This window comes from Myotis nattereri (assembly GCF_964212035.1).
Source record: "Myotis nattereri genome assembly, chromosome: 17".
Taxonomy (NCBI): Eukaryota; Metazoa; Chordata; class Mammalia; order Chiroptera; family Vespertilionidae; genus Myotis; species Myotis nattereri.
Window position 1 is genome coordinate 43,767,013 of NC_138092.1, and position 27,306 is coordinate 43,794,318.

Genomic DNA, 27,306 nt, shown 5'->3' on the forward strand with positions numbered 1-27,306 from the left:
GTATAATTTCTGAACTCAACCAACCCTGAATTAAAACCCCAACTCTATCACTTGCAAATGAATTTAGCCAGGTTATTTAATGTCTCAGTTTCCTCAACTGATAAATAGTAGTAATATTAACCTCATGGGACTATTAAGAAGATTACATATGAAAGTATGCTACTTAGCAGTGCCAGACACAAATACTCACCCAATGAATGATAACTATAATTGTTGGGTCAAAGTGCCCATGTTCTCTTGACAGGCCCCTCTGTGTCTAGCAACATGTAGCCATGTGAGACAAACATCTTGGAACAGAGATGCTATTGGTGCGGAACCAATCCATTTAAGCATCAGCTCATTGACCTTGATCCTATTGGCACTGTGCCCAGCCTAATTGTATTTGAAGATCAGATGGAAGACTCAAGTGCCTCAAATGTCTACAGAAGCAAGAAAACCCATTTAAACCAGGTAACAGATTAGTAGATTTTACCTCTAGTTATATTTCTCATAGGCAAGTCAATTGTTTCCTTGCTGCTGGCCTTGATGACTATCCTTGGTGATTAGTAATAAATAAAACTGTTTGCATTTCCCCAAATATGTTTGAGTTTCTCGAGGCACATATTTCTAGGACAAGAGCCAAAATTAATCAACCCAGTCTTAGTAAAAGCTGCTGATGAAAGCATAATCCACAACTTTAATTAACATTGAGGCTTTGAAATTGAACACACAGAAGGAAAATTAATGAATTGGTTAATTTTGTCTTTCCTGTACCTTAATCATTCAATCTTTACCCAGAACACACATACCCCTGTGCGATATATATTCTTCTAAATTTTTTACCACCACAAATGGAGAATTATTTTCATCACCTGCTGATTTCATTTGTGCGCGTAAAGCATTCAGTTACCATGCTAAAGGAAAGTTAAGAGGCAGCCCAGACCCTTGCTAAGCTGGTTTGCAAGAGTGACCTGCTCAAGCATCTCGAGGCTGCTGTCTTTGACTTAAACAGCCTGGCCTGGCTGCACTGCTGAAGCTGCCAAGAAAGTAAACCAGGATTCTTGAAGGCTTTTTGTGCTGGAGTCACATTTGCAAATCTTGTTTGGAACAGGCTCTTGACAAAGATGGTTCCTCCCTGTGCTCCTACCGCTCTGGCTTGTTTCAGTGCAAGAGGGCTACCAGCAGTTTCCGGAAGTCCCCAGAGGTGTCCGAGCGAACCATGTCAGAGAGGGACTTCTGATACTTCTCTTGGAACTTAGCTTTTATCCCCTGAAGGTCAACCTGTAGGAGAGAAGACAAGAGCAATGGAGACGGCATTTACAGCGTGCTCACCATAAATGCAGCAGCACTCTGCGAAGCATGTTATTCTCCTTTGCTCATTTATGCCTCAAAGCAACCTTCAGAAGTGGGGGCTATTATTCGTCCTATTTGTGGATGAGAAAGGGAAAACTGAGTTCAGCTCCCCAAAGGTTGCAGAGGTGTCTATGTGTGTGTGTGTGTATATTCCAGTAAAACTTCATGGACACCACAGCTTGAATTTCATATGATTTTTATATGTTGCAAAATTTTACTTTTCTTTTGAAGTTTTTACAGTTATTTAAAAATAACCCATTCTTAGGTAGCAGCCCTGGGCAAAAGGCAGAGATTTGACATGAAACCTCTTTTCCTTTTGTACCCTGATCAGCAAGGGCATTGGTGCCAGTCAACAAAACTCAAATCCACTTGTAGGACTTATTTTGAATCTAATTCATTGGAAGCTTGAAAACCTAGGTGGTGAAAGTGGGGAGAGGACTCAAGAAAAACAAATTAAAAGATTGTTCTGCTCTGAAGACTTACAGCCTAGGAAGGGAGAGAACACTTGTCGTAGAAAAGACATAATTCCAGATGGAACATAGTGAGCCTCATAAAAGAAGCACAGCACTGTCTTTAAGCAGTTTTGTTGCTTTCCCCCCCCTTAACTTTTTAATTTAAACTCTATTTTGCTTTCTAGACAGACCTACAAACCATCACTCAAGTTATGATTCTTTTGTCTCCTGCCCCAACTAGAGAGCTGAACAAGAGGAGAAGGGGGGTGAGTGAGGAATTGTTTGAAGTGGGTGCTGAGCAGCAGAGATCTTGGAGCAGGCAGGTGGTGTCTATCTCCTTGCTCCCTTGGCTTGTGCACTGCTTGGCTGGGGGGGCGGGGCAGGAAAGGGGGGGTGAGTGCACACTGTGGCTCTGTTCTTGTACCATAATGCTTTGGGGGGTTAGTGGTTCTGGCTAACTATATCTAGCTGGGCCTGAAGCATTCTTTTTGGAGATATATATTTATATTGGTTTCAGAGAGGAAAAGAGAGAGAGATAGAAACATCAATGATGAGAGAGAATCATTGACCGGCTGCCTCCTGCAGGCCCCTACTGGGAACTGGGCCTGCAACCCAGCGTGTGCCTTGACTGGGAATCGAACCGTGACCTCCTGGTTCATAGGTCGATGCTCAATCATTGCCCAGCACCAGCCAGGCAAGGGCCTGAATCATTCTGAGGGAATGGTCCACATGTGGAGATGACCCAGGACATGGTCAGTGCTGAGATGGCCGAGCATCTTGGAATGAACACTCCATAGCCCGTGTTGGAGTGGACATGGAACCCTGAGGAGCCCTCCGGACCCATTGTTCCCCTGGGGTCTTGTAGAATCCCTGCCCTGCTCTCCACCTGCCTGCTCCTTCGAGTGCCTCAAGACTTTGGGTGGGGGGGTTGAGTTGCTAAGAGACAGAGAGACGGAGAAGACAGAGACCTGGAGAGGTAAGGGAAAGGGAGAGATTTGGAGCCACGGAGGAGAGAATGAGGACTGCTGGAGAGGGGCAGTGAGACAGAAGAAGGGGAAGAGGGAGGAGAGAGAAGCATGGACTTTAAGAGAGAAAGAAAACTATGAATAGGGGAGAAGGAGGAGGAGAAAGAGGGGGAGGAGAAATTCCAGGAATAGAACTAAAAACGAAAGAACAGTCTTGTTGCTAAGCTATACTTAAAAACAACAGGGTTAGATGTTAAGTATTATTTGTCAAAAGCTGTGGGCCAGAATTTGGGTTGGTATCCTTCCCCCTCCATTTAACAATTTCTTGAGGGAAGATGCCTGTGGTTTTCAAGTGCTCAGTTACTTCATTCTCCAAGGCTTCTCCTACTGCAGCTGAAATGCGTTTCCCATAATTTTGTCATTTCTTCTGTGTGTGGCTCTATATTCCAAAGCATTTGCTATGAATCCTGACAGCTGCTCCCAAGCTTTGGGCTACTCATCCCCCTGTCGCTTTCTCTGTCCCTTTCTTGCCATGCATTCTCAAGGGGTACAATATCGTTCCTACCAGGGCAAAAAGTGGTTCTTATAGGACAAAAAAAACTCAATTTTTTTTTTATGTAAAAGTACCTATAAATGGAACATAAATAAGTATACAGTGTATTTGTGGTGTTGACATTTCTTGACGGGGGGGAAGAGGAGCAATTAGGAAAAAAATGGGTCCAAAAAGACTCCTTAGCGGGGCGATTGATAATTTTAAAAAAGTTGAGAAATATTGTCTTGTACTGATGTGTTTCTTGTGCAAAATCGGGCTTCTGCTCATTAAATGAAGGCCTAGCTCAGGAGTTAGGAAATCGTTTGCTCATTGTCTGTACTGCTGGGTGACCTAGGCCATTGCTAACCTTTCAGTGTCTTAGTTTTGCCTTCCACGAAATGGGACCGAGCCTAGCTGCACTGCCCAGGGCTCCACCAGGTCCCCTTTGCACACCACGCGAGTTTTCTGGAGCCACAGATGACAAAAATAGAAGTGGCTGTCCGTATTGTATGTTTACAAAAAGCGACAGGTTGAGGCGTAGCACAAGATCTTTCAGAGCCCAGAACCCAAAGGATGCCTTTGTTTTACTTTTTCTGTAAATAGGCCCTTAGTAAAAATGATTTGTTGATGACATGATGGCAAAAAGAGAAGTTGCAGCCTGCTACTTTGGAGTCGAGTGTGTCTTACCTCAGCCCTGGTCACAAAGATGTGAATTAGCGTCTCCTCATCGGTCCCCACACCCTTCATGGCCTTGTACAGACGCTCAGCAAAATAGCCCTCCTGGTCGCGGGCACACCTCACTGGCGGGTGAGGGAAAAGAGAACATGAGGCAGTCACATTTGGTTGAATAACGTGGAAGGAACAGAGATGGCCCAGAGTGTCACCTCCCACCCTTGGAGGCAACTGGATTATGGAGCAGGTGTTAGAAAGGAGCAAACTCCATTCTGTTATATCATGGGATCTGGAAGATTCCCCAGGTCAGTGCACCTGGATGCTTCAACCAGAACCCAGTCAAAACCCCTTCAAACAAATAAGAACCCCCCTGATCCCCAAAGACGCTTGGCATGCTCAGGCTCTCGCTACAAAGTTCATGCTTCTCACCAGCAGCAATAGCTTCCCATCTCAGTGAAATCTCTGACATTGGAGTTGGGTCCGGAGAGGAAACAGATGGACCGGCAACCTTGCTATAACACAACTTCATGATGTTGGAGATTCCCTCGGTTGGCCTGCAGCCAACTTTCCTGTGCTAAACAACCTTCCTTCCCTTTGTTTTTCTTCCCTGGGTTTGTTCTGTGAGTCTCATCTCTGGATCTTTTCCAAGTTCTCCACTCTCCTCTTAGTTTGCGGTCTGGGATGTGGGCTTGATGTAATGTTCGATCTTGCCTACGGGTCACCTTCCTAGGATGCTGCTAGTTGCTCTCATCTGGCCCTCTCCCTGCCCGCCGGCTTTGATCTGATCCACACATTAATGAGGCATGGGTTTGACTCACCAAGTAGGAGATAGGATGCACCTCTGGGGATCAGTCATTCTTTTCTCCCCTCCTCCCAGGCTCCTATGGGCCCCTATTGACTAACACTTTGGGGGAAATGAGCCATTTCCTCTTTAGGTTGTTGACATTTACCTGGAACACGTCATGTTTTTTATGTTAGTGATTGATAACAAGTAATAACTTCAGCATATGCCTGTACTGCACAGCCTTCAGATGTCCTTAATGGAAACTCTTGTTTTCTAGGTCATTGCCCATGTGTTGGATGCTTACGAGGAAGAGAGAGGAACGGGATTAGGGAAGCAAAGTCCAAGTTGGGGGTCTGTCTTCTACTTTTGTAGGACATGTGTCAGCCATCAGAGTGTCGATGGACAAGAAAAACCCAGACCCAGTTGTCTGTCCTCTTTAGCCTGGGAACAATCTAAAAGCTACTGAGTTGGCGGTGGTGGTTGTGAGGGGAACCTGTCGATCTGGGGAGTGGCATGTTTGGGACTCTGCGATCCCTAGACATTCTGAGCTAGTGCCCCCACAGTCTCTTCCTGAAGACCGCCAGCTGTGTGGTACTAAGTGATGGTGACATGTCTGCCTGCCTATGTCCACATGCTCTACACAGGCGTCTTTTCCCTTGGCATTCCGTCTTCCTGATATTTTGGGGAGAACATTCTCAGCTTTTCTTCTGTAGATGATCTATGCTTGGTAACAACCTCCGTCCTTAGCGGTGGCAGAGATCCCTCAGAAGTTTGGATGGGGCTTGCTAGGAAAGAGATGTGAATAACGAGTGAAAGCCCAGGCAGCTGCCCCGCCCCAAGGCTGCCTCCTGCTCCCTCTTATGTCAGAGCAGGTGTTCTCACACTCCAGGGAGCATAAGTGAGGCCCTCGGGGATCCTGTCAAAGTGTAGCTTCCAGGCTCCGTTGCTGGAGGGTCTAAGTGGGTAACCTGCAGTGGGCCCAGAAAACTGGATTTTCACACTGTCGGGGGAGTCATTTGGTCTCACAGCCCCTCCTCCTTGACTTTAGCCATAAACCGGCAACTGTATGAGATGGGTGGGAGTATGGGATGAGAGGACTGTCTAGAAAATGTGGTCATGAAGTCATGTCTGTCTACTATCTGTGTGGTTTCTTCTCCAGGTCTTTCCCAGCCGCTTTTATGTTGGCTACAATGGAGGACACCTACGTCCTGGTTTCATGCTCCCAACTACGGGGCCTGAGCCTCTCCCGCCTCTGACCTGCCTCGCTCGGGCTGTGTTTGTTTGTCATTGCTGTCGCCTACTCGGTTGATTTGTGTGCATCTGCCATAAACTGGAAGCTTCTTAAGAGCAGAATGTGGACCTATTTACCTCCGATCCCCACACCTAGCAGGACCCCTGGCCCAGGCAGGTGCTAAGCACGTGTTAAAGAATTGAGTGGTTTTATTACCATTAATATTAATAAGGGTTTTATTCATCAATAATTAATATTCATGAAGATTAATCTTATTCTTTTGACTGAACTGGTGTTTTCCTGATTCTCTGCACTGTAAGCACAGGATGTGTTTAGAGCCTCTTAGCTGGGCTATGAGTAAGTCTCTCCACTTACTTAAGACACTCATTCTTTGAGTCCTAAGGACAGTCTACCATGTACATTCAGGAGAGTTCAGGGCTTTCAGGCCTCTGTACATCACAATAGAAATCCTGCTCATTTGAATGCAAAATGAGGATGGATTTTTTAAAAATCAATTGCTGACATTTAAAAAAATAGTGGCAGGGGAAGCCGGCGGGGAGAAAGGAAAGAAAAAGAAAGAGGAGAGAAGGCCTGGCAGTTGGAGCACATTTTTTAACTTCCAGGGCTGCTTTCTTGGTTCTTCCTCTTCTGGGGAAACACCTCTCCATTTCGTGTGCCATTTGGGATGGTGCCCTGGACTCCTTGCCACAGGAGTGTGGACAATGGACAATGCCTTCATTCCAGGGCTTGCAAAAAGGAAAAAGGAGCCTGCCAGACACAGCCCATGCCCATCTCTCTCTGCTATTTCCTGCCTCTGGGCTACCCCTGGAGAGAAGGTTCTGGTGCCTGCTTGGCATGGTCAAGATCTGGTCTCCCTCCCAACTCTTTCTTAAAGGACCTCATTCATCCCCAGTGTTGAAGGGAACCAAATGGAAAAGGACACCCTCGAGCCATCAGGCATGTGCAGCAACTTGTTCGTGAATCCAGAACCTGGATGCTTTGGAGTGTGTGTCGTATGAACTGCATACCGTTCCCTGAGACTGAACAATGGTCCCAGGCTGTTGACAGCTGCTCTCAGGGACCTGCAGCCTTAGTGGGACTGTCGTGAATGCCTTGGTGTGTTCCCAGATGACCTCTTCAGGACAAAGTCACTCAGTCCAAGTGTTGCCTGCTGGCTGCTCACAGCTGAGTCCCTTCCAAGGAACTGTCCTTCAAGGAGGGAGCAGCCTCACCTAAGCTTGCACGTGCTCCGGGGCTGCCACCAGCCGGCTGCTTGATGTGCGGGCCCCCTTGCCTCCACTTTGGACCTTCCGGCTTCAGGACTCCTTGGGGACCAGCAAAGCCCCTGTTCAAACTGTATCACCTTCATTCCCTGCCTTGCCCAGTGCTGCCTGGAGATGTTGTTCCCAAACTATCCTACGAAAGCTTCCTGCGCACAAAGCTCCGTCCCCGAGTCTGTCTCCAGGCAGCCCCGCCTGAGTCAGGGACCCGCCTGGCTCTGCTTTACCGAGGGTCAAGTAGGCCTTCTGCAGATCTCCCGACGTCTCGGCTTCAATGGCCTCTTCGATGTCTTTACCGATGAGCTGGAGAGACAAAGTCCAACCATTAGTTCAGGTTTTGCTTTGGGTGCACTTGGGGCCCTTCCTCCACAGAAAGCACTAACCTCTCCCAGATTTGGTGACGCGGCCTTAAGGAACTCCTGTCTGGCCTCGGGGTTTGCGGGGCTGAAGGTGGTTGCCCCCATTTGAGTGGGACTCTCGTGGCTGAGGAGTTAGTCCAGATTTGACCCCTTAAAGGATTTAAGCCCAGTCAGGACCACACCCTGAGCCCCAATTTCCTCCTCTGCAAAATCAGGGGATGGAAGAATAATGAACATGTATTGTACAGTATCAATTCTTTATGTTTGTTTATACATAGTACTGAGTTTCCTATGTGTTTTTTTAAATTCCATTTCTAATTTTCTAGGAATTAGAGATTCTAATTTCTAGAAGGCTGTGGTTGTAATCATCTGACCCACACCTTCCTCGTCTCCTTTGTCCTTGGACTGGGGACTCAGTCTCCTACAGTTTGGGTGAAATAAGTAGCGGCTGTGAAATTCCTGGGAAGAACTTGGTCTAATGTTTCTGATAGAGTGGGGCTGCAGGGGCTAAAAGGGGGGTGGGCTGACCACATCAAAATGCCACTTTCCTTCATTCTGGGGTGATTCCAAATGGTCCTATATTCACCACCAGCTCGCATATCGCTCTGCACAGCATTACATGTTAGGTTTCTTTCCAAATATTTACAGAAGCTGGAGTTCAGAGTAAAGTATGACTGTGCTTAACCAAGTATCGGCTGGGCGGCTGGGCTGTTCAGGGCAGGCCAATAAAGAGAAAGGAGGGCTTTTTGTTGGGCTCGGGAAACATGTCTAAGCATTTGAAATACTGAAACATCTTTCCTAGAAATTATCTTCAGAGGATATGACACAATTGTGATTCTATAAATAATGGGGGCCCCGAGGACACGCCAGTGGAGTCTGTGGAGTTTATTCTGAAAACACAGGCCAACAAAATATTCTTTGTGATGCAAGCACCATGGATGTGGGGGGCGGAGGGCCCAGATTTAATGACGCCTCGTTGCTTGGTCTCCGTGGTTCGCACACCGAGGGGTCTGGTGTGTGTAAAGGACTGGAAGCAGACCCTGTTGGCTCCTTCTGGTCCCGTCCTTTCCTTAGCTGTCCCCAGCCTTTAGGGGGTTGATGTGGGAGCTGGTATTTCGGGAGGGACTGGTATCACTTTCCCACGGATAGGGTTCTTGTTCTGTAGGCTGAGATTGCATTTCAGGAGGACATTGTATTCATGCAGGTCTGTGTTCACTAAACAAATCCTCGCATGAAAACACTTTCTGTTTCTATTGTTCATACTGGGCCAGGCAGTGCTTTTCCATTTGCTGTAGAAGCTGAGCCTACACAACAGATAAAAGCAGAAAAGCAGAGCCGTTCTGGGAGGCAGGGGATGGGTTCCTTTGCCAGTCCTGGGCAATAATGCCAGGGTCTGCCCACTCGGGGTCTCTTCTTAGCACAACTCCAGGGGGCGCTATTCACACAATACAATGCGAAGGCATTGCTCCCTCTTCCCTACGTACCTCCTGTCCCAAACCCCTCCTGGTAGCTACTAAGGCACCTCCAGGGGCTCCATGGAACACAAATGAAAATCAATTGATGGGCACAAGCAACTGTGACTCTCCTTTTCAATGGCCAGCTTTTCATTTCCAGAAACATTTAATTCTTAGGGGGCTCTTTGGACAGAACCAGGTTGTCTGATCTTAGTATAAAAACACATTGTGGCTGAAACTGGTTTGGCTCAGTGGATAGAGCGTCGGCGTGCGGACTGAAAGGTCCCAGGTTCGATTCCGGTCAAGGGCATGTACCTGGGTTGCAGGCATATCCCCAGTAGGAGATGTGCAGGAGGCAGCTGATCGATGTTTCTCTCTCATCGATGTTTCTAACTCTCTATCTCTCTCCCTTCCTCCCTGTAAAAAATCAATAAAATATATTTAAAACAAAAACAAAAACAAAAAAAACCACATTGTGAGGGTGAATTCCAGACCAGCCTCAAAGGCTTCTAGTTAACCAGGTAGGGAGAGTTTTAGAAAAATAGGGATGTAAACCAATTCCTCCAAATTGACAGTGAGCCCACAGCAGAACCCTATAAAATGACTTTGGCTACAGCAATTAACGGGCTAAAATACAGACCATAAGTCTCCAACCCCAGAGAATCTGACTTAGTAGGTCAAGGGTGGGGACTGAGAACTCTTATTTTTAACAAGTTCTCAAGTAGATTTGATGCTGTTGTTTCAGGATTAATATTGGTAGAGAATAGCCATACTCAGGTACTTAGTAGTTTACACACACACACATACACACACACACACACACACACGCTCGCATGTATGTGCCTTTATAGTCATTGGCAATGACAGCCATCCCAGAACCTCTGTCCACGGCCCCAGTCATGTGGGAAGAAGGTCGAGGCCACAGAGAAGGTTTTCAGCTCAGTCTGCACAGCTCCAGGCATAGAGGCCCTGGGAGTGTGGGGTCAGCTGCCTTTGATCATGTCTCTGGGCACGATTTGAAAGCAGAGGGCCCTCAAGGCTTATATACAGTGATGATAAAATTCCGAAGCTTTATTGTCTTTTCATCTGCTGGCAGCACACAGGAAACACTATTTCGAGTGAGGAGCAGCCAGCTCCAGCCGAGGCAGGAGCTCGGGCTGGGGAATCTTGGAGTTCTCGTCCACTTTCTGCTACCGACTTGCTGTGTGGTCCTGATCAGTTACAGATGGCTCCTGACTCACAGCAGCCTTTCCTTGTCCAGCGGTCACGGGCAGCAATGGCTGCTCAGCCTACATGATAGTTACGTTATGGTTGTGAAATTGAAATGAGATACAGGGCAGAGAAGTGCTTTGAATAGTTAAAAGCACTCCACCAATATAAAGTAGGAGACCAGCGAACTTCTGATACTCCCCAAGAGGCTTCTTGCAATTAAAGACCGCTGTTTGGGGAAAGACTCACCATTAAGTGCCTAAAATAGCTACTTCACTTTGTTGGCTTAAACTTTTCATTAGATTGAAAAATTAATTGTATAAAAATAATTTATACACATCTCTTCAGGAGTGTACCTCTGAGGTGTATCACATCCATCTTGGGGGTGGTAAGCACTTAAATTAGAATGATGATAACAGCGAACGCCTGTATGCTTACCGCTTGCCAGGTGCTGTCCTGAGCCTTTTATGTTTGTCTTATTTAGCTCGCAAGTTAACCCCCTGAAGGTGTACTGGTGAGGATCGTGGCTCCTGCTTTACAAATGAGGATGGAGAGGGTAGGTCCCCTGCCAGCGGTAGATCCAGGACCTGAACCTGTGCGCTCTGATTCTCGGGCTTTGCTCCTGAACTTGACACTTCTCTGCTTTCCTAGCCTCCCTTATAAAGCAGCGTTTCCCAGACTTGGCATGGCCTTTGGAGCTGGACTATTCTTTGTCGTAGGGGACTGTCCTGTGCATTGTAAGATGTTTAGCAGCATCCTGGCCTTGACCCACTCAGCTGTGGGCAAACTACGGCCCGCAAGCCGGATCCGGCCCGTTTGAAATGAATAAAACTAAAAAAAAAAAAAAAAAAAAAAAAAGACCGTACCCTTTTGTGTAATGATGTTTACTTTGAATTTATATTAGTTCACACAAACACTCCATCCATGCTTTTGTTCCGGTCCTCCGGTCCAGTTTAAGAACCCATTGTGGCCCTCGAGTCAAAAAGTTTGCCCACCCCTGCACTAGATGCTAGTAGCACACAGTGTAACAACCCCAAATGTTTCCAGACATTATCAAATATCCCTGGGGAGGGAGGGGGTGCAAAATGATCCCTGATTGAGAACTCCCTGTTGTAAAACAACTCCCCACCTCCCAGTTCCATATTCCAGATTGTGGCTTCTCTTAGAAATAACACAAGACTCAGTTTCAATGTGACTCCTTGCCCGGGTGCTTGATCACTCACAATTTGATAGGCTTGAAAGGTGGCCCGTAGCTGCTTGTAGCTCCTCTTGGCCAGGACTTCATTGAAGGCAAGTTCGTCAGTGCCCCAGCGGCCCTCCCCTGCCTCCGGAGTCAAACACAAACATTTCATAAAAGCCTTTGCAAAAAGACTGAATAGACAGTGTTGGGACCAGGCCTCACGTACAGGAAATGATAAAATATACTTTGAATAGAAGCCAAATTGATTGACTAAACACTTGAAGCTTCTAACCCATGAGTGTACTTGACTTAATGGTTTATATTATTTACACCCCCTCCCCCCTCCCACCTGGTTACAAAATGGATCTGAGGTGGTTAACCCCCGAGTATAAGAATAGGACTTATTCCTTTAGGTTCATGATGACTGTAAATATAACAAAATATTTCAAAAATCATACATTTTTCCTGAGTAACTCCCATGTGCATGAAATAAAGAAACGTTTGTTGGAAATAAGGCTGATACATTTTCAGAAAGATGTTGCCGAGACTGGCACGCCTGCCCACTTACATCATACAGCTCTTGGGCATCCTGACCAGCTAGATCTTGGTCCACATCATCTCCTTCATCACGATTAGCCTAGAAAAATCGACACATTGTTATGAACTTGCGTTCCTACCTGAGCACAGAAAAAAAAAAGGGGGAAATGGGATGGTTTCAGAGGGGTGGCCTGGGAGAGCCAGCCTGGTGAAGCGCTGCTCTTTGCTGCCATCTTTTGGGCACAACTGATAAACAGAGTAGTTTTAGGACAACACTTGTTTTTTCTTTTCTCTTCTTCTTTTTTTTTTTTCTTTTTCTTTTTTGGTAGGAATCAGGTCACTCATAAACCCACTGACCTCTTAAGCAGGCTGAAAGCAACCTCACAATGTCCCCTAAGGTCAGTCCATTGGAAAGTTAATAGTCTTCCTGTCAGAATATCGAAGTTTGCCTCCGAGGGTCCCACTCCTGAAGAATTCTGAAGGTTGGCTATGGAAGGTCTTGAGGTCTAACCTAAGCCCTTTGTGGCAGAGAATTCTAAGATGACCCCAGTGGCCCTCACCCTTGCATAATCCCTTTCCCTCAACTGTGGGCCAGATGTGTGAATGTAATGAGATAGCACTCCTGCGATTATGCTGTGTTAACAAGGCAAAGGGGATGTTTGCCGATGTGATTAAGATCCCTAACCGGTTGAGATCATCAAAAGGGATAGTGTTCTGGTGGGTCTGAGCCAATCAGGTGAGTTCTTAAAAGGTCAGAGGTGGAAGAAGTCAGAGAGATGAGCTCCTACAGGCCTGGGAGAAAACAACTTTGAACTGTCTATGGGGGCATTTGACAAGGACTGCAGATGGCCTCAAGGAGCTGGTAGTGGTCTCTGGTTGGCAGCTACCAAGAAAACAGGGACACCAGTCCTACAGCTACAAGGAGCTGAAACCTGCCAACCTGCCAAGCTTCAGTAAGCTAGTCAGAGGACCCAGGTCCTCAGATGACATGGTGGCCCTGGCCTGACTCCAGGGTCTCAGCCTGGAGAGACCCTGAGCAAAGGACTCTGCTGGCCTTAACAGGATTCCTGACCAGTAAAAATGGGGAGATCACAGAACTGTGTTGTTTTGAGTTGCTAGGTTTGTGGCGATTTGTTATACAGCAGGAGAACCCGTATATACTTTCTACCACAGTCCGTCTATCCACATGGAGAGGAATGAGCAGAGGAAATGCACAGAACTCGTCAGATGGATTTGTCAGTGAGATATAGATGCTGTCTGGCTGGAGGCCTGGCTGGGAGCTGTGTCCTTGCAGGGCCAATTCTGAAAGCCCCACTTTCCTGGCCAACCTCCCTGCAGGGTTCTTACAGGGAGACAGAGTTGTGTTGTGAAAAGGGCCCTGCTTGGGTCAGATGGTCTGTTTCTGGTTCCTGGGCTGGGTCTTAACTCTATGTAAACCCGGGCAGGTTACCCATCTTCTCTGAGCTTGAGTTTCCTCATTGACAAAAGGAGGTGGTGAGGCTCAATGAGGTAACTCGGCAACTTTCAACCTTTTCATCTCATGGCACATAAGCTAATTACTAAAACTCTGCAGCACTCCGAAAAATATACTAGTATTTTTTGCTGATTTGGCAAAAAAAGGTATAATTTTGATTCATTTACACCAGATGGCTAATGGTTGTGTTGGTTGTTGTCATTTTTTTATTTGACAGTCTAAGGGAAAAGAGGTCAGTGCCCCTGACTAAATAGTCAGATATTGCGTGTTTTAAAAGTTCTTGCGGTGGACCCATTAAAAATACCTGAGATACTCATGAACAAAAAGGGATTGTAAACTGCAAATGACTAGACTGTTATTGTGGGGAAATTCCCAATTGAATAATTTCACAATAGCTGATCTGACAGCCTGGGTTGATGATCCATGGGAAGCACTTTTAATAAAAGGAGATGTTTACTGAATACATGGCCTTTTCCCGTCATGGTACCATGTTGCCCAGGGCTGTTTCCCAACCTCATAAAGCTCAGGAGACCTCTTTGCTCTTCTTACCTGTAGCAGGGACACCAGAATTTTTTTTAGGTTTCCACTCGTATCATCTTTGACATCTGATTCAAGGCTCCTGTCAAATACTTTTGAAGAAGGAAAAAGGAAGGAAGAAGCAGAGGGTTTAGTTCCCCACAGGCATTTTGAAAGGAACATTCTTCATCTGAAATCAGACGAAAGGTTACTTACACCTTTGGTAGGCCTCTTTGATGGCGATGATTTCCTAGAAAAGATAATAAAAAAAAAATCAATACTCCGAGGTGGGTTAATGGATAAGCTACAGAGACACACACAGAGGGAAGAGTCCGGGACTGGTCTCTGGATACTGGATGCTTCCAAAGAGGGCCAACCTATGGGTCAAGGCCTAGGCCTGGAGCAGATCCCGGGAGGTATGAAGGGGCCCCTTCCGTGCAAACATTTCAGACACACAAGTAAGGTATACGAACATTCTTCTTAGCTCTAGAAAGGGGTATAGCTAAGCTAGTGTCTTTCATTACCTCCTCACCACACTTCACACCTCCAACCCCATCCAGGTAGCCAGCATTGGAAGTTCAGTGCATATCTTTGCAAGTAATTTTCTTTGCCTTTGTAACATATATATGTGTGTGTGTGTGTGTGTGTGTGTGTGCTACTGAAAATATATAGAACCGTTTTGTGGATGTGTTTTAAAAGTGGAATACTGAACATATGGTGCTTTAAGTTATTTTTTTCGCTCAGTAATATACCTTGGAGATCCAGCTATGCTTATACAGTTACCCAATGTTTTCTAAATGGACGTAAAAGGTTCCTTCCTGCGATAAACCACAGTTTGTTTGGCTAGCCTCCAGTTGATGGACATTTAAGTTGTTTCCGATTGTTCCCTACTTCAAACAAGGCTTTATTCAGTTGACAATTTGTTGTGTGCAAGAGTATGCGTTTGTGTACAGGGTGTGTCCTGGGACAGTTGCTTTATATTTCAATGGCTGGTGCCAGGGCATCCACTCAGGCGCTGCCTCAGTTTACACTTGAAGCAGCAGTGGGTGCCAGGCATTTCTGCACAGTATCACCTGCAGGCTGTTTAAAATGAAAGTCAGCATGCAGTGATGGGTGGTGGGTGGGGTAGGCGGGCAATAGCAATGAGAAGCCTGGCTCCTGTGCTTTTGTGGGTGGGAGGGGAGGTAGATGGGGGGCAGGGGGCCCACTTGTGTCTAAGCCAGCGGTTCTCAACCTGTGGGTCGCGACCCCTTTGGCGGTCAAACGACCCTTTCACAGGGGTTGCCTAAGACCATCCTGCATATCAGATATTTACATTACGATTCATAACAGTAGCAACATTACAGTTATGAAGTAGCAACGAAAATAATTTTATGGTTGGGTCACAACATGAGGAACTGTATTTAAAGGGCCAGAAGGTTGAGAACCACTGGTAAGCAGCTCCCTTCTGTTTCCCCTCCTTCCCACCCACTACCTGGATCTGCCTGAACCTGGGGCCTGCTTGCTCTCTCTCTCTCTCTCTGCTTTCCTTCTTTTTACTGTCAGACCTACTTGATTGACAATAAGGGTCTTTGCTTGTTGTTTGAGACCAGGACCTGTAAAGAACTAGGCTGAGAGGGAACAGCATATGGTCAAGTAGGATTAGAAAAATACTCCTCAAAGTAACCTCCGGCCAAGGCAGGCTGCTGAGTGCCCTGATCTTGGACGCTCGAGGGGACTGTGGTGCTCCTGCAGCGGGGAGACCATTGAGGAGGGAAAGTTGTGTGACTGTGGGGCTGAACTGATGCCACTGCCCTTTGCTAACCCTCCTCTAAGTCACAATTTTAAATGGAAACTCCCAGAAACGGAGGGTTTTTTATTATCTCGTGGGAAGTGAGGAAGTCCAGGCAAGCTCCGGAGAGGGTTTTGGAGCATGGTGGCGCTTCTGGAACTCAGTCAGACAGCCCAGGCCCAGCAGAAGCCACCAGCTCAGGGTCGTGGGCACGCAAGGTTTAAAGGGCCTTTTAGTGGCAAGCTCTGTTGCTTCCTGCTCCAACCACTGCTCCTGGTTCCTACCCGGAGGCCTCACGACTGTTGGGATTTTCTGCCATTTTCTTGCTGGGCCTCCCCAGTTTACTGCGATGGGTGGTTGTGGAAGAGGGAGGGGTGTCTCCAAATAATGATTTTAGACCCTCTTTACCCTTGTGGCTTCTGGAACCTAAGATGAATGGGCTTCCCCTGGGGCCTTAGCAAATGCTCTTTTCAGCTGCTGGAATGTGGCATGTGCCCAGCGGACAGGGGAGAGGGCTGCAGATGGAAGGACACAGAAACCTCCAGAGAGGGGCTGGCAACCCTGGGGTCCCCCTGCACCACCCACCTCTCTGCCTCCGTATGGTCCTTTCTGTGCTCCCTGCTAGGTGAGAGCCATGCACGGGGCGGTGCCCACACATGCTTGGACTGCTTATCGCAGTATTCATTCCAGAGACCTGCAAAGTCGGGCTGGGAGGGAGGAAGCAGAGCCTTTCCTGCTGCATATAAAACTGTGCATCTGGCCTTAACCGGTTTGGCTCAGTGGATAGAGCGTTGGCCTGCAGAATGAAGGGTCCCAGGTTTGATTCTGGTCAAGGGCATGTACCTTGGTTGTGGTCACATCCCCGGTGGGGAGTGTGCAGGAGGCGGCGGAATTGATGTTTCTCTCTCATAGATGTTTCTAACTCTCTATCCTTCTCCCTTCCTCTCTCTAAAAAATAAATAAAATATATATTTTTTTAAAAAACTGTGCATCTGTTTAGAAAAACAAAGGCTGCCTTGGTACAGCCTTTCTGGAAGCATCTATTATGTCAAGCCAGTGGCAGTAACCCCAAGACTGACAGCCAGAGGATTGAAGAGGCATCTCTCCTGCATGGGCCAAGTGGACACATTTCTGCCCAGACACTTGCTCACCCAAAGGGTGCAGTGTCCCTTCTGCCTCCTGCTGCCATCTCTGAGGGGTGTGTGGGTGCTCCCTCGGGGCCGGGGCCGAGGGCTTGGCTGGAACTAACCTTATTGGTTCTCGTGCACAGGACCTCGATGAGCATTGCCTCATCCGTGCCCAGACCCTTCATGGCCTTCTGCAGCTGCCTGGCATCGTACTCGCTGGGGCGGTCCAGCAGCGCCAAGGCTGTCTTCTTGAAATGCCCGCTCAGCTCACTCTCCAGCACCTCCTGCAGGTCCTGTCGGAAGACATCCAAAACCCTGGCTTTGAATGGCCTGGGAGAAGAGGGGCAGGGGTCTGCTCTCCCACCGCATGGCCTCGGATCCACAAGAAACCTACTATGGGCACTCGAGGAGTGATCGAAACAGGAGCTCTATGGACACAGTGACCTGCTCTGGGGGACAGTGGTCACCCTGATTACCCATCCATTCCCCCCCAGGACTGGCAGAGGGCAGAGAGAAGATTCCCTGCTCATGTCTGGAGGCCCCAAAGGTGAATCACAATAACAAGCAGCATTTGCAGAATATTTGGGGGTTCAGAGGGCTTTCTCACTGATCCCCAAAACGGCCCCAGCAGGGGATGTATGGACAGTACCCCCATTTACTGATCTCAAAAAGATGAAGGACTCACCCCCAGACACTCAGCCAGAAAGGATTAAAATACAGGCTTGTAATTTCTAGGGGGAGCAGATCTTTTGTCACCCAAATGGGAATGTTTGAAAGTGAAAAGGATAATTTCAGAAGAAAATAGGACTAAACAGGGACCTTCTTGGGCAAACCGGATGTCTGGTCACTCTGGTTTTCTTGTGAAATCCTGAAAGGAACACTTACAGTAGTTGATGTTTGGATTATCAGATCAGCTGTCGCGGTATCACAGTACTTGTGTTCGAGTCACCCTTATTTTACTTAATAATGCCACACCCCCATAACTTGTATTATAGTAGTAGAGGCCCGATGCACGAAATTCATGCACCTCCGCCCACCGCCGCCATGGCCCCCACTCACTGCAACTTTGTCTGGAAGGAAGGAAGTCCAGAAGGACATCCAGTCTAATTAGCATATTACACTTTTATTATTATAGATTATTGCCCCTGATTTTCATGGAGGCTTGCTACGCAAAAGACCATAAAAATGATGTCCATACAGTTGCGATACAATTACTTAAAAAAACTTTGATATGTTACTCTAATGTTTTAAGCTTGTCTTATTGATTTGCTATGTCTCTTATTTATTACATAGTGTTATAATTGTACTGTTTTATTGTCAGTTAGTGTTACTCTCTTCCTGTGCCTCATCTATAAATTAAGCTTTAGCATAGATGCGTATGGATAGGAACAAACAGGATATATTAGGGTTCAGAACTATCTGCAGATTCAGGCATCCTCTGAAGGTTGTGGAATGTGCCCGCTGTGGCTGGGGCTGCTGTATATAAAAATGCAGAGAAAAGAAACCCGGCTGCCTATTCTGACAAGCCACAGGCATGAAAACAAATCCTCGTGTGTTTACATTCTGCTTGGACACGGAAGCCGGCTCAGGGTGCCTCGGCCCTAACCCTGGTTCTGCAGCTAGCCAGTCATGTCACCTGGGGACGGGTGTTCTCTCTGAGCTCAGCTGGCCGGGGGACTTCGGTTTGTTCGTCTCTAACATCTTCTAGCTTCGTGATGCCGTGATTCTAGATCGCCTCTCTGGAAGTCCCGCTGTCTGGAATTGCAAAGCTTTGTGCCAGAGTATGCGCCCTTTATCTTTACCAGAGCCCCGAGGCCCTCACTTCAAACCCACTGACTCTTATTTCACAGTAAAACTGAAGGTGCCTGCGTCGGACTTTCCATATTGCTCCCATGGGCATAGACATGGCACTTGAGGGGCTGCTGCAGTTAAAGGGGCTGGCATGGATGATGGCTCAACCTCATTCAGTCTCATTAAATGCAGCTGAACTGCAGTGTTATCAGTGAATGACATTGTCAAGCCTGAGTGTGAAGAGAGATACAGGAAGACGGTAGAAGCACAGCCATTGGGGCCACCTGGTGTATCAACAAACAGCTGTCTCATGGCGACGGGTTCTCCAGGAGGGAGCGCTGGCCCCGCGGTCCTGGATCTGAGTCCTGGTTCTTTCTCTTACTTGCGTGTGATTTTGCATAAGTCATGTAAACAAATGAGCTCCACTCCTCCTCTCTGTAAAACGGGAACATTCATGCCCAGCATAGCTCCCCTTTGCTGCTATGTGCTGGCATTCTCCTGCTTGATTCGCCCAGAACCTGAGAAGGGAGGTAATTATCATTGTCCTTCTATATGTGAGGGGACCAAAGACTAAAGGGTTCGTTGCCAGCCCAATGTCAAATTAGTCAGAAAAATCCATCTCTCAGTATGTCTGTTTATAAAGAGTGATTGAAACTATAGGGGTTTCATAAATGTGGATTAGAATACATTATAATAATTAACACTCACTTTGCATACTGATCATTCTAATGACATTAAGAAAAGGTTAAATTGTGTTCATTATATAGTAATATAAAATACAAAGCCTAATGCATACTTAGCAATTTCTGTACATAACACCATCAACAACAACAAAATGAAAGAAATGTTTTGGTGGCTTTTTTTAGTTTTCTGTACCCATCACTTATGAAAGATGTATCATTCTTGAAGACAGCCCAAAAAAATGAAGAATTCTTCGATAAAGACCCACTTGTGAAAACTGATTTTCAAATCACTGGCCTATCTGTAAGTTAATATGTGGAATTAGTCCAAATGAATGGAGAAAATGGCAGAGGGATTAATAGAAAAATGAAGTCAATTAGAAAAAAAATGAGTTAGAGAATACTGGTTTTACGGGCCATTAAGTTAACGAGGCAATTTCAGTTTTTCTGAAGTCAATTCAAGTTTTAAATAGTTATTTCATTTTTCCTCTTGGGATAATTCAGTGAAGCTGTAAAGACACTCTCTGCTGCCTGGGGAACATCGAGGAGGCAGACACGTCAAGGCCCAGGCCGTATGCATGCTTGCGTGGACCCTTGGACTCACCTTGCCATACGTTGCCTTGTACTTTTGCTTTATTTGTTGCCTCTCATTCGACGTCCTGCTTGATAAGATTTCAATGATGGTCGCTTCATCAGTTCCTAAAGGGCAGGAGAGAGAAGCAAAGTAAATGTGAACAAGAAACAAGATGGAGATTTATTGTAGTCAAGTGTGAGGAAGCCAGGGTCGTGGTCAGAGGCTGTGGTGGAACCCAGAGGGACCCTTTAGCTTTAGTGTCTTGTGGAGAATGGTATTCTTTTCACTCGCTTGACAAATATCCATGGAGGCCTTACACTGCATGAAGCACAGTGCTAGGCATTGTGGTGGTAAAAGGAAGAAGTGTGTGGCCTATTCCTTAATTTCACTCCTAAGTATACACTCGAGAAATGAAAACAAATGTCCATACAAAACGTGTACACAAATGTTTATTGCAGCATCATTCATAATAGCCAAAAGATGGAAACCACCAGAATGTCCATCAGTAGACAAATGGATAAACAAAATGTGGTATAGCTATACAACGGAATATTATTTAGCCAGGAAAAGGAATGAAGTACCAATACCAGCCACAATATGAATGAGCCTTGGAAACATTATGCTAAATGAAAGAAGCCAATCTCGGAAGACCACGTTAAATGATTCCATTCATGTGGAAGTCCAGAATAGGAAAATCTATAGAGACAAAAATATAGGCTAGTGGCTGGCTGTGTTGGGTGGGGGACTGAAAGCTGAAGAGTGGAACGTTTCTTTTAGAGGTGATGAAAATGTTCTAAATTCAGCATGGTGATGGGCCATTCCCTTAGTCTTAAGGATTAGTTTCCACTTTACAATTCTGGGGAGACCTAGCTTTTTTATTTCAATTAGAGAAACAGAACATTCTAGGATGAGCTCACTTGTAAAAATAGTAGGGGTGAATTGCCTGCCTCATTCTGGTTCAGTTCCAACACTGTTATTTATGTTGTTCCTCTTCATTTCCTCCTGTAACATTACCTACGTAATGTGTATCCAGTTACTTCCTCTGTGACATTTTTTTAACTTCTGAGTGCCAGAAATCTCACCTCAAGAGGGATTTCTTTAAAAATCTCGTGAATCCACCCCTTTCTTTCCTGTGCGCTGCTCTTGCCTGGGTCTAGGGCACCCGTATCTCAAGCCTGGACCTTTACGCTTGTCATCCCTGGAAAGAGCCTTCCTATCTCCCAGGTGGCCCCTGCGCTGTATTGTGGCAACCAGGAATCTGGGGCTCATCCCTGGCTTCCCGTTTTCCCTCACCCCACATCCAATTAGTCACCACTAACACCTCACTACCTCACCGCGCGGGTGCAGCCATTTCTCTCCATCTTCACCTCTGGCACATGACTCAGCAGAACTAATGACGCCTGAATGGGTTTCCTGCTTACACTCCCCTTTTCCAATCAGCGTCCCCTATCCCCAGAATGACCTTTCTGATGAACAGGTCAGCCTGCGCGTGCCTCTTCGTCACACCTTTCAGTACAGGCCCCTTTAAATCCATGATCCAGTCTCAACTCGTCAGTGGGGCACAGGAAGCCTTTTGGGTTAGTTCCTACTTGCCTCTCTAAGCCTTGACCCTCCCCACTCACCTGCTCCCAGGCCTCCCTTCCATCAATTCCATGGATCACTTGCAGCTTCTAGTACAAGCAGCACTTTCTCTCTCACCCCTGGGCGTTGCATGGGCTGTTCCCTCTACCCGGAACATCTTTATCTTTGACCATCACGTTCACTCCTCCTCCTCCTGTAGGACTCAACTCACTGGCTCCCGTGGCCTGTTCTTCTTCTGTCCTGTCTATCACGCCACTGTGCCAGTTCCGTGGAGTGGGGGGTTCTGCTCGCTGCCACTTTCACAGAGAAGCTCTCAGTATTTCCCGGAGGACTTGATGAGTGAACGAATGTTCAAATGCATGCATACATGTATGAATGAATGAATGAACGAATGAATGGAGAAGTTTGCACTGAATTCCACCGAACCTTTTCTCTGCATTGGTGTCGGCTGCATGTGCTTCTCAGGTGGATTGTATGTAACAGGGACCAATGGGAAGCCCTCTACTCTGATGCCATAGTCAACCTATACCTGGATAATTCAGGAAAACGGAGTTAAAATGTAAAAAGTAATGTCACTTAGACTTTCCTTCCTGAAATGCTTTACAAAGAGAAATCAAAGAGCAAAGCAGACCGGAGATGGCTCAGCAACCGCCTGGAGGTGTGGGGAGGCGTTGGGAGGCGTGGGGAGGCGTGGGGAGGCGCAGGGAGGCATGGGGGAGGCGTGGAAATGACTAGATTTCCCTCAAGCCCCTTGAGTCTGGGTCTCAGGTTTATCCTGGGAGCCGTTCCCACTACCCAAGAAGGGATTAACTGAACAGTGACCTCATCTTACATTTCACAATATGCATGTCATCTAAGCAGTCTGTGCTGCCCAACGATTTCCTGTAAACATTTACAATGGTTTGAGGCGCTGGGGCCAGTCCCCAGTGGTTCTGGGAAAGGCTTTTAAAAATACGAGACAAGAAGGAACCTCAGCCCTGACTGCATGGGACACTGTAGAGTAATTACACAGCAGAGGTCAGGAGAGGGTGACCAGCAGCCTCGGGAGGGCCTCCTGGCTTTTGCTTTCCCAGTAATTTTCTGGGAAGATACAGAGCTGAGTTTCAGCAGGATGAAGGTCACTGGGTTTGAAGTGCCTTTTGCTTCACACCAGGGGCCCATGTGCCAGAAGAGTGAGCCCCGCAGTGAGCCAGGGGCAGCAGCTCAGCTTTCCTGCCTCGCCGAGCCTGGGGCTGCAGCCCCATCTTTGGTGCCCAAGGGCCAGTGGGCACCCTAGCCGGTTTGGCTCAGTGTATAGAGTGTCAGCCTGCGGACCAAAGGGTCCCAGGTTCGATTCCGGTCAAGGGCATGTCCTTTGGTTGCAGGCTCCTCCCCGGCCAGGGCCCTAGTCAGGGCTCATGCAGGAGGCAGCCAATCAATGTGTTTCTCTCACATCGAGGTTTCTCCCTGTCTTTCCCTCTCGCTTCCACTCTCCCGAAAAATCAATGGAAAAATATCCTCGAGTGAGGATTAACAACAAACACACCAGTAGACTTTCCAGTCCCTCCAATCTCTCCTTTGGAAATGGAGGTGCAGGGAATGAAGCACGAATGAAGGAGGATTTTACCTGCCTGGGAGGGTCATTATTTTCTACTTGCCCACTGGATTGGTTTCCTGGCTCTGTATTAATTTCCACAAACTTGGGGGCTTAAAGCAACAGCAGGGCCTCACTCCCCTCAGAGGCTCTGGAGGCGGCAGGCAAACCTACTGTTTCTTGGTTTGTGTCTGCATCGCTGCCTGTCTTCACTTGGCCTTCTCCCTGGGTCTTCTCTTCTGTCTCCTTTAAAGACACTTGTCAAAGGATTTAGGGACCACCCAGGTAATCCAGGATGACCTCATCTCAAAATCCTTAATTACATATGCAAGGACCCTTTTCCCAAATAAGGTCATCTCTCCGCTTCCAGGGGGACATGTTTTTTGGGGGGAGGAGGGAATGGGCACCATTGAACCTGGTGTACCCTCAGCCATAGAGAATAAGGACCTCACAAGGGTGGGCCTCTTCGCTGCTCATGCTAACCTAATCGCCTTTGTGTGGACTTTGGATCTGAGCATATGGTTGAAAAGGAGGAAATGAGCATATAGTGAGGGCCAGTGAGGTGCTGGGCCCTGTGCTGCCTGCTTTATCCTCAGCACCTCCCTGTGCGGAGACAATATTAGCCCCATGTTGTAGACGAGGCAACGAAGGTTAGGGCACCAGTAAGTGGCAGAGCAGTAGCTCAAATCCAGGTCCAAAGTTCATCCCCATGCCTGGGGGGGAGAGGGAAGAGCCGGGGCTCAGGGTGGCAAGGTCGGCTCCTGCGTGGCTTGAGCGGCATTGCTTCCTCTCCGGGGACCTCACATGGGCTAGACCTCGCTCCCCAAAGTGGGGTTCTGGGACCTGCTGCATCAGCATCACCAGGGAACTCCCTGGAAATGGACAGTCTCTGAAACCCCTCAGGTCCTCCCAGTCAGCACCTGCATATGAATGAAGACTCAAAAGCACATTAGGTTTGAGCAGCTGGGGACTAAGAACATCTCCATGGCAGCTTTCCTCGCTAAGATCCTCTTTCTGTTTCCGTGAGGGAGAATGGCAGCCATCCTTTAACGCTGGGGTCCATACACTCTCAGGATTGAGGCATTGTCTTCAGAAGGGCCCTGCTGGGATGAGGGCAGCAGAGGGACACAGAAGCCTGAGAGGAAGGCCTGACAAAGAGCATCAGCATTGGGGGGACAGTCAGGGGCTATTGCCCCCCCACCCCCCAGGACCCAGACCAGTCACTACTTAGGAAAGGTGAGGAGAGACACCAAAAAAACAACAAGGAAATCTCTAAGTTTCATGTTGCTCTTTGAAAAAATCAAATATTATTTTGTGGTATAGCATTCTTGTTATTTTGAACTGAGTAGATGGTGAGTGGATAGAAATTGCACATAATCTTTTGAATTATGGGGCCTCTAGACCTGCTCTACTCAATACAGTGGTAACATGTGGCTGTTGAGGACTTAAACTGTGGCTGGTCCAAGTTGTAATGTTCTGTGAGTGTAGAATACATGTCACATTTTGAAGACTTAATGTGAAAAAAGGGTTTTCAAATATCTCATTAATAATTTTTATATTGATTGCTGAAATACATTTGATACAGTATTGAGCTAACTAAAATATAAAATTCAAGTTAATTTCATTTTTTTCTTTTAAAATCTGGCTTCTCAAAAAATTTAAATGACCCACAAGGCTCACCTTTGTGGTTGTTGGACAACAAGGCCCTGGACAACAGTGACGTCTGAGTATTAAATCCAGCCCTGGTAGGGATGGTATATCAATGAGATGGGTGCATGGTCTTGCTGACAACTTTTGCCAATGATACAATTTTGCTTTGGCTTGTGCTTCTTGGTAAAGGTTGGAATGCTTGACCTTCAACCAAATAATACCTTTCCAAGATAGCCCTAGTTTCTGTTCGCCACCTTCATTTCATAACTCTTTGGTCTTGAGCAAGATAATTAACCTCTGCGCCTCAGCATTCTCATCTGTTACATTATTATAATACAACTTTACAGGGTTGTTGGGAGGATTATACAAGCTTGGCACTTGGCACTTAGAAGGTGCTCTACAACCGTGACCAACACAAGAGTGGTCCCACCTTGTGGCCACATCCAAGCACATCCAAAAGCGGGGAGAGAACAGTGCATGACTTTGCCATCCAGTAGGTGTCCCACCTGTGCTTACTGAACTACACCCGCATGGTGGGCTGAGCATGTGGGGGTTTATCTTCAACCACAGCTGAATCATTCCCACACCCACTTCAGCTCTTGGTTCCAACCCACATCCAGGTGTTAGGACCTCACTCACGAGGCAGCAGGGAAGCACCTGTGAGGCTGGCTCAGTCACTCTGCAAAACTCAGATCTGTAAACATCCTGCCCCTTCCAGGCAAATATATCTCCCGACAGTTGTTCAAACATAAGATTGGCCAGGTCTGGGTATAAGCTAGGGGCAGCTACTGCTGAGCTTTCCTCTGATGCCCCAAACCAAGCAACCTGGTTGACATCCTTCATTTCCAGTTCTCTCTCTCTCTCTCTCTCTCTCTCTCTCTCTCTCTCTCTCTCTCCTCCTCCTCCTCCTCCTCTTCTCCCTCTCCCCTCTCCCTCTCCCTCTCCCTCTCTCTCTCCCTCTCTCTGATTTATTTAAGAATACTTACTATGAAGAAATCTCTTCTACCACTTCCCTTTCAGATCTTTTCCGACCTCAACTCCTTTGAGTCCTCCCAACATTTCTTGGGCAATAAAGGAATACGAGGGGTTTAGATGACATTAGCCTTCATGAACTATACTTCTCCTAAATTTTCTTCCACCTCCAGGGCAAATTAAACATTGTACTATCCAATTTCTAGCTGTTATATCGAATCCTGAAAAGCAATAAGATCCGATTATAACTTTGGAATCTTTTATAGAGAACCTTAGAAGTAATCAACTTGGGTTAGCCTAGAGCAGCCGTGGGCAAACTACGGCCCGCGGGCCGGATCCGGCCCGTTTGAAATGAATAAAACTAAAAAACAAAAAAGACCGTACCCTTTTATGTAATGATGTTTACTTTGAATTTATATTAGTTCACACAAACACTCCATCCATGCTTTTGTTCCGGCCCTCCGGTCCAGTTTAAGAACCCATTGTGGCCCTCGAGTCAAAAAGTTTGCCCACCCCTGGCCTAGAGGATACAAGTTAACTGGGAAGTCATCTTCCTAAAATCATGGGAAAGTTGGACATGAGATCAAATTTAATCAACTTCAAAAGTAAATCAGCAAACAAAATACATTCCATACCCATTCCTTTGCAGGCTTTGTTCAGCTTTTTGGCGTCTCGATCCACATCAAAACCCTGATGACTTCTCTCTTTGGCCTGCAGAAAATAATTGAACAGGAGAGTGGATAATAACAGGCATTCTTAAATTATCTGTGGCCAAAATTGGTAGCTAATTAGAAGAGCAAGCAGGTATGCAAATGAGGGACCAACTGCCACTTTACATGCGGGTGTATGTGGAAATCAGCCGGGGACACTGTGGCCCCAGAGAGATGGCTGGTACTCCTTGGGACCAGCTGGCCTTGGAAAGCCATGGAGAATAGGCCCCTTTGTTCTCAAAGACAATCAGCCTGGCCAGCTCTGAGCTGAGTGATTTTCATATCAACGCTACCTTTGTGTGACTGTCTCTGAAACAGAGTGCAATGCAGTGGGCCAGCGTCCTGCAACGGTGGTTCCCCCTTTTGCCGTGAGACACAGGTATGTCTAGGGAATAGGTGTTGCCACCCAGAAGCTGAGGATTCTAAGATCTTATTCCAGATCCATTTGGTGGCCTGGGGTAAAGCTTTGCCATTCACACAAAGAAAGACAATGTTTAGTTAAGCAGAGGTACCATATAGACCAGCCATAGCATAGTTACTGGTTTTTACTGCTCCTTGGGGAAAGGAAGTTCTATGTATACACTAAGCTAATGTTTCTCATACTTCAGTCATTGGCATAATACATGCGCTGATTTGTCCACAGCTACTTAATTCTACATTATTACATTATTTGCTTACTATTTTTGTTTCAACCGACCTACTTTGTTTTTACTTAAAAGTTATTTTATTTTATTTTATTTTTTCAAATATATTTTATTGATTTTTTTACAGAGAGGAAGGGAGAGAGATAGAGAGTTAGAAACATCAATGAGCGAGTAACATCGATCAGCTGCCTCCTGCACATCTCCCACTGGGGATGTGCCCGCAACCAAGGTACATGCCCTTGACCGGAATCGAACC

General features: G+C 46.8%; 1 protein-coding gene across 1 annotated transcript; it reads right to left on the reverse strand.

The window, feature by feature from the left end:
- Positions 1–656: 656 nt before the first annotated feature.
- ANXA13 (annexin A13) lies at positions 657–26,494 on the reverse strand. Its single transcript, XM_081110997.1, has 10 exons — positions 26,332–26,494; positions 19,951–20,045; positions 16,998–17,168; positions 14,194–14,227; positions 14,011–14,090; positions 12,019–12,087; positions 11,494–11,595; positions 7,476–7,551; positions 3,969–4,081; positions 657–1,260 (listed from the first exon to the last, which is right to left on the reverse strand). The coding sequence occupies exons 1-10, from the start codon at positions 26,333–26,335 to the stop codon at positions 1,141–1,143; spliced, it is 864 nt and encodes a 287-aa protein (XP_080967123.1). The 5' UTR covers positions 26,336–26,494; the 3' UTR covers positions 657–1,140.
- Between the last annotated feature and the right edge of the window lie 812 nt (positions 26,495–27,306).

What these genes read in the sequence shown, in the direction of transcription:
- ANXA13 (XM_081110997.1), bottom strand. An exon ending in TTCTGGTGTCCCTGCTACAG is followed by an intron (nt 12,088 to 14,010) that starts GTAAGAAGAGCA and finishes CGATTTTTCTAG; the next exon opens with GCTAATCGTGATGAAGGAGA. An exon ending in GAAGGCCTACTTGACCCTCG is followed by an intron (nt 4,082 to 7,475) that starts GTAAAGCAGAGC and finishes CTCACCCGCCAG; the next exon opens with TGAGGTGTGCCCGCGACCAG.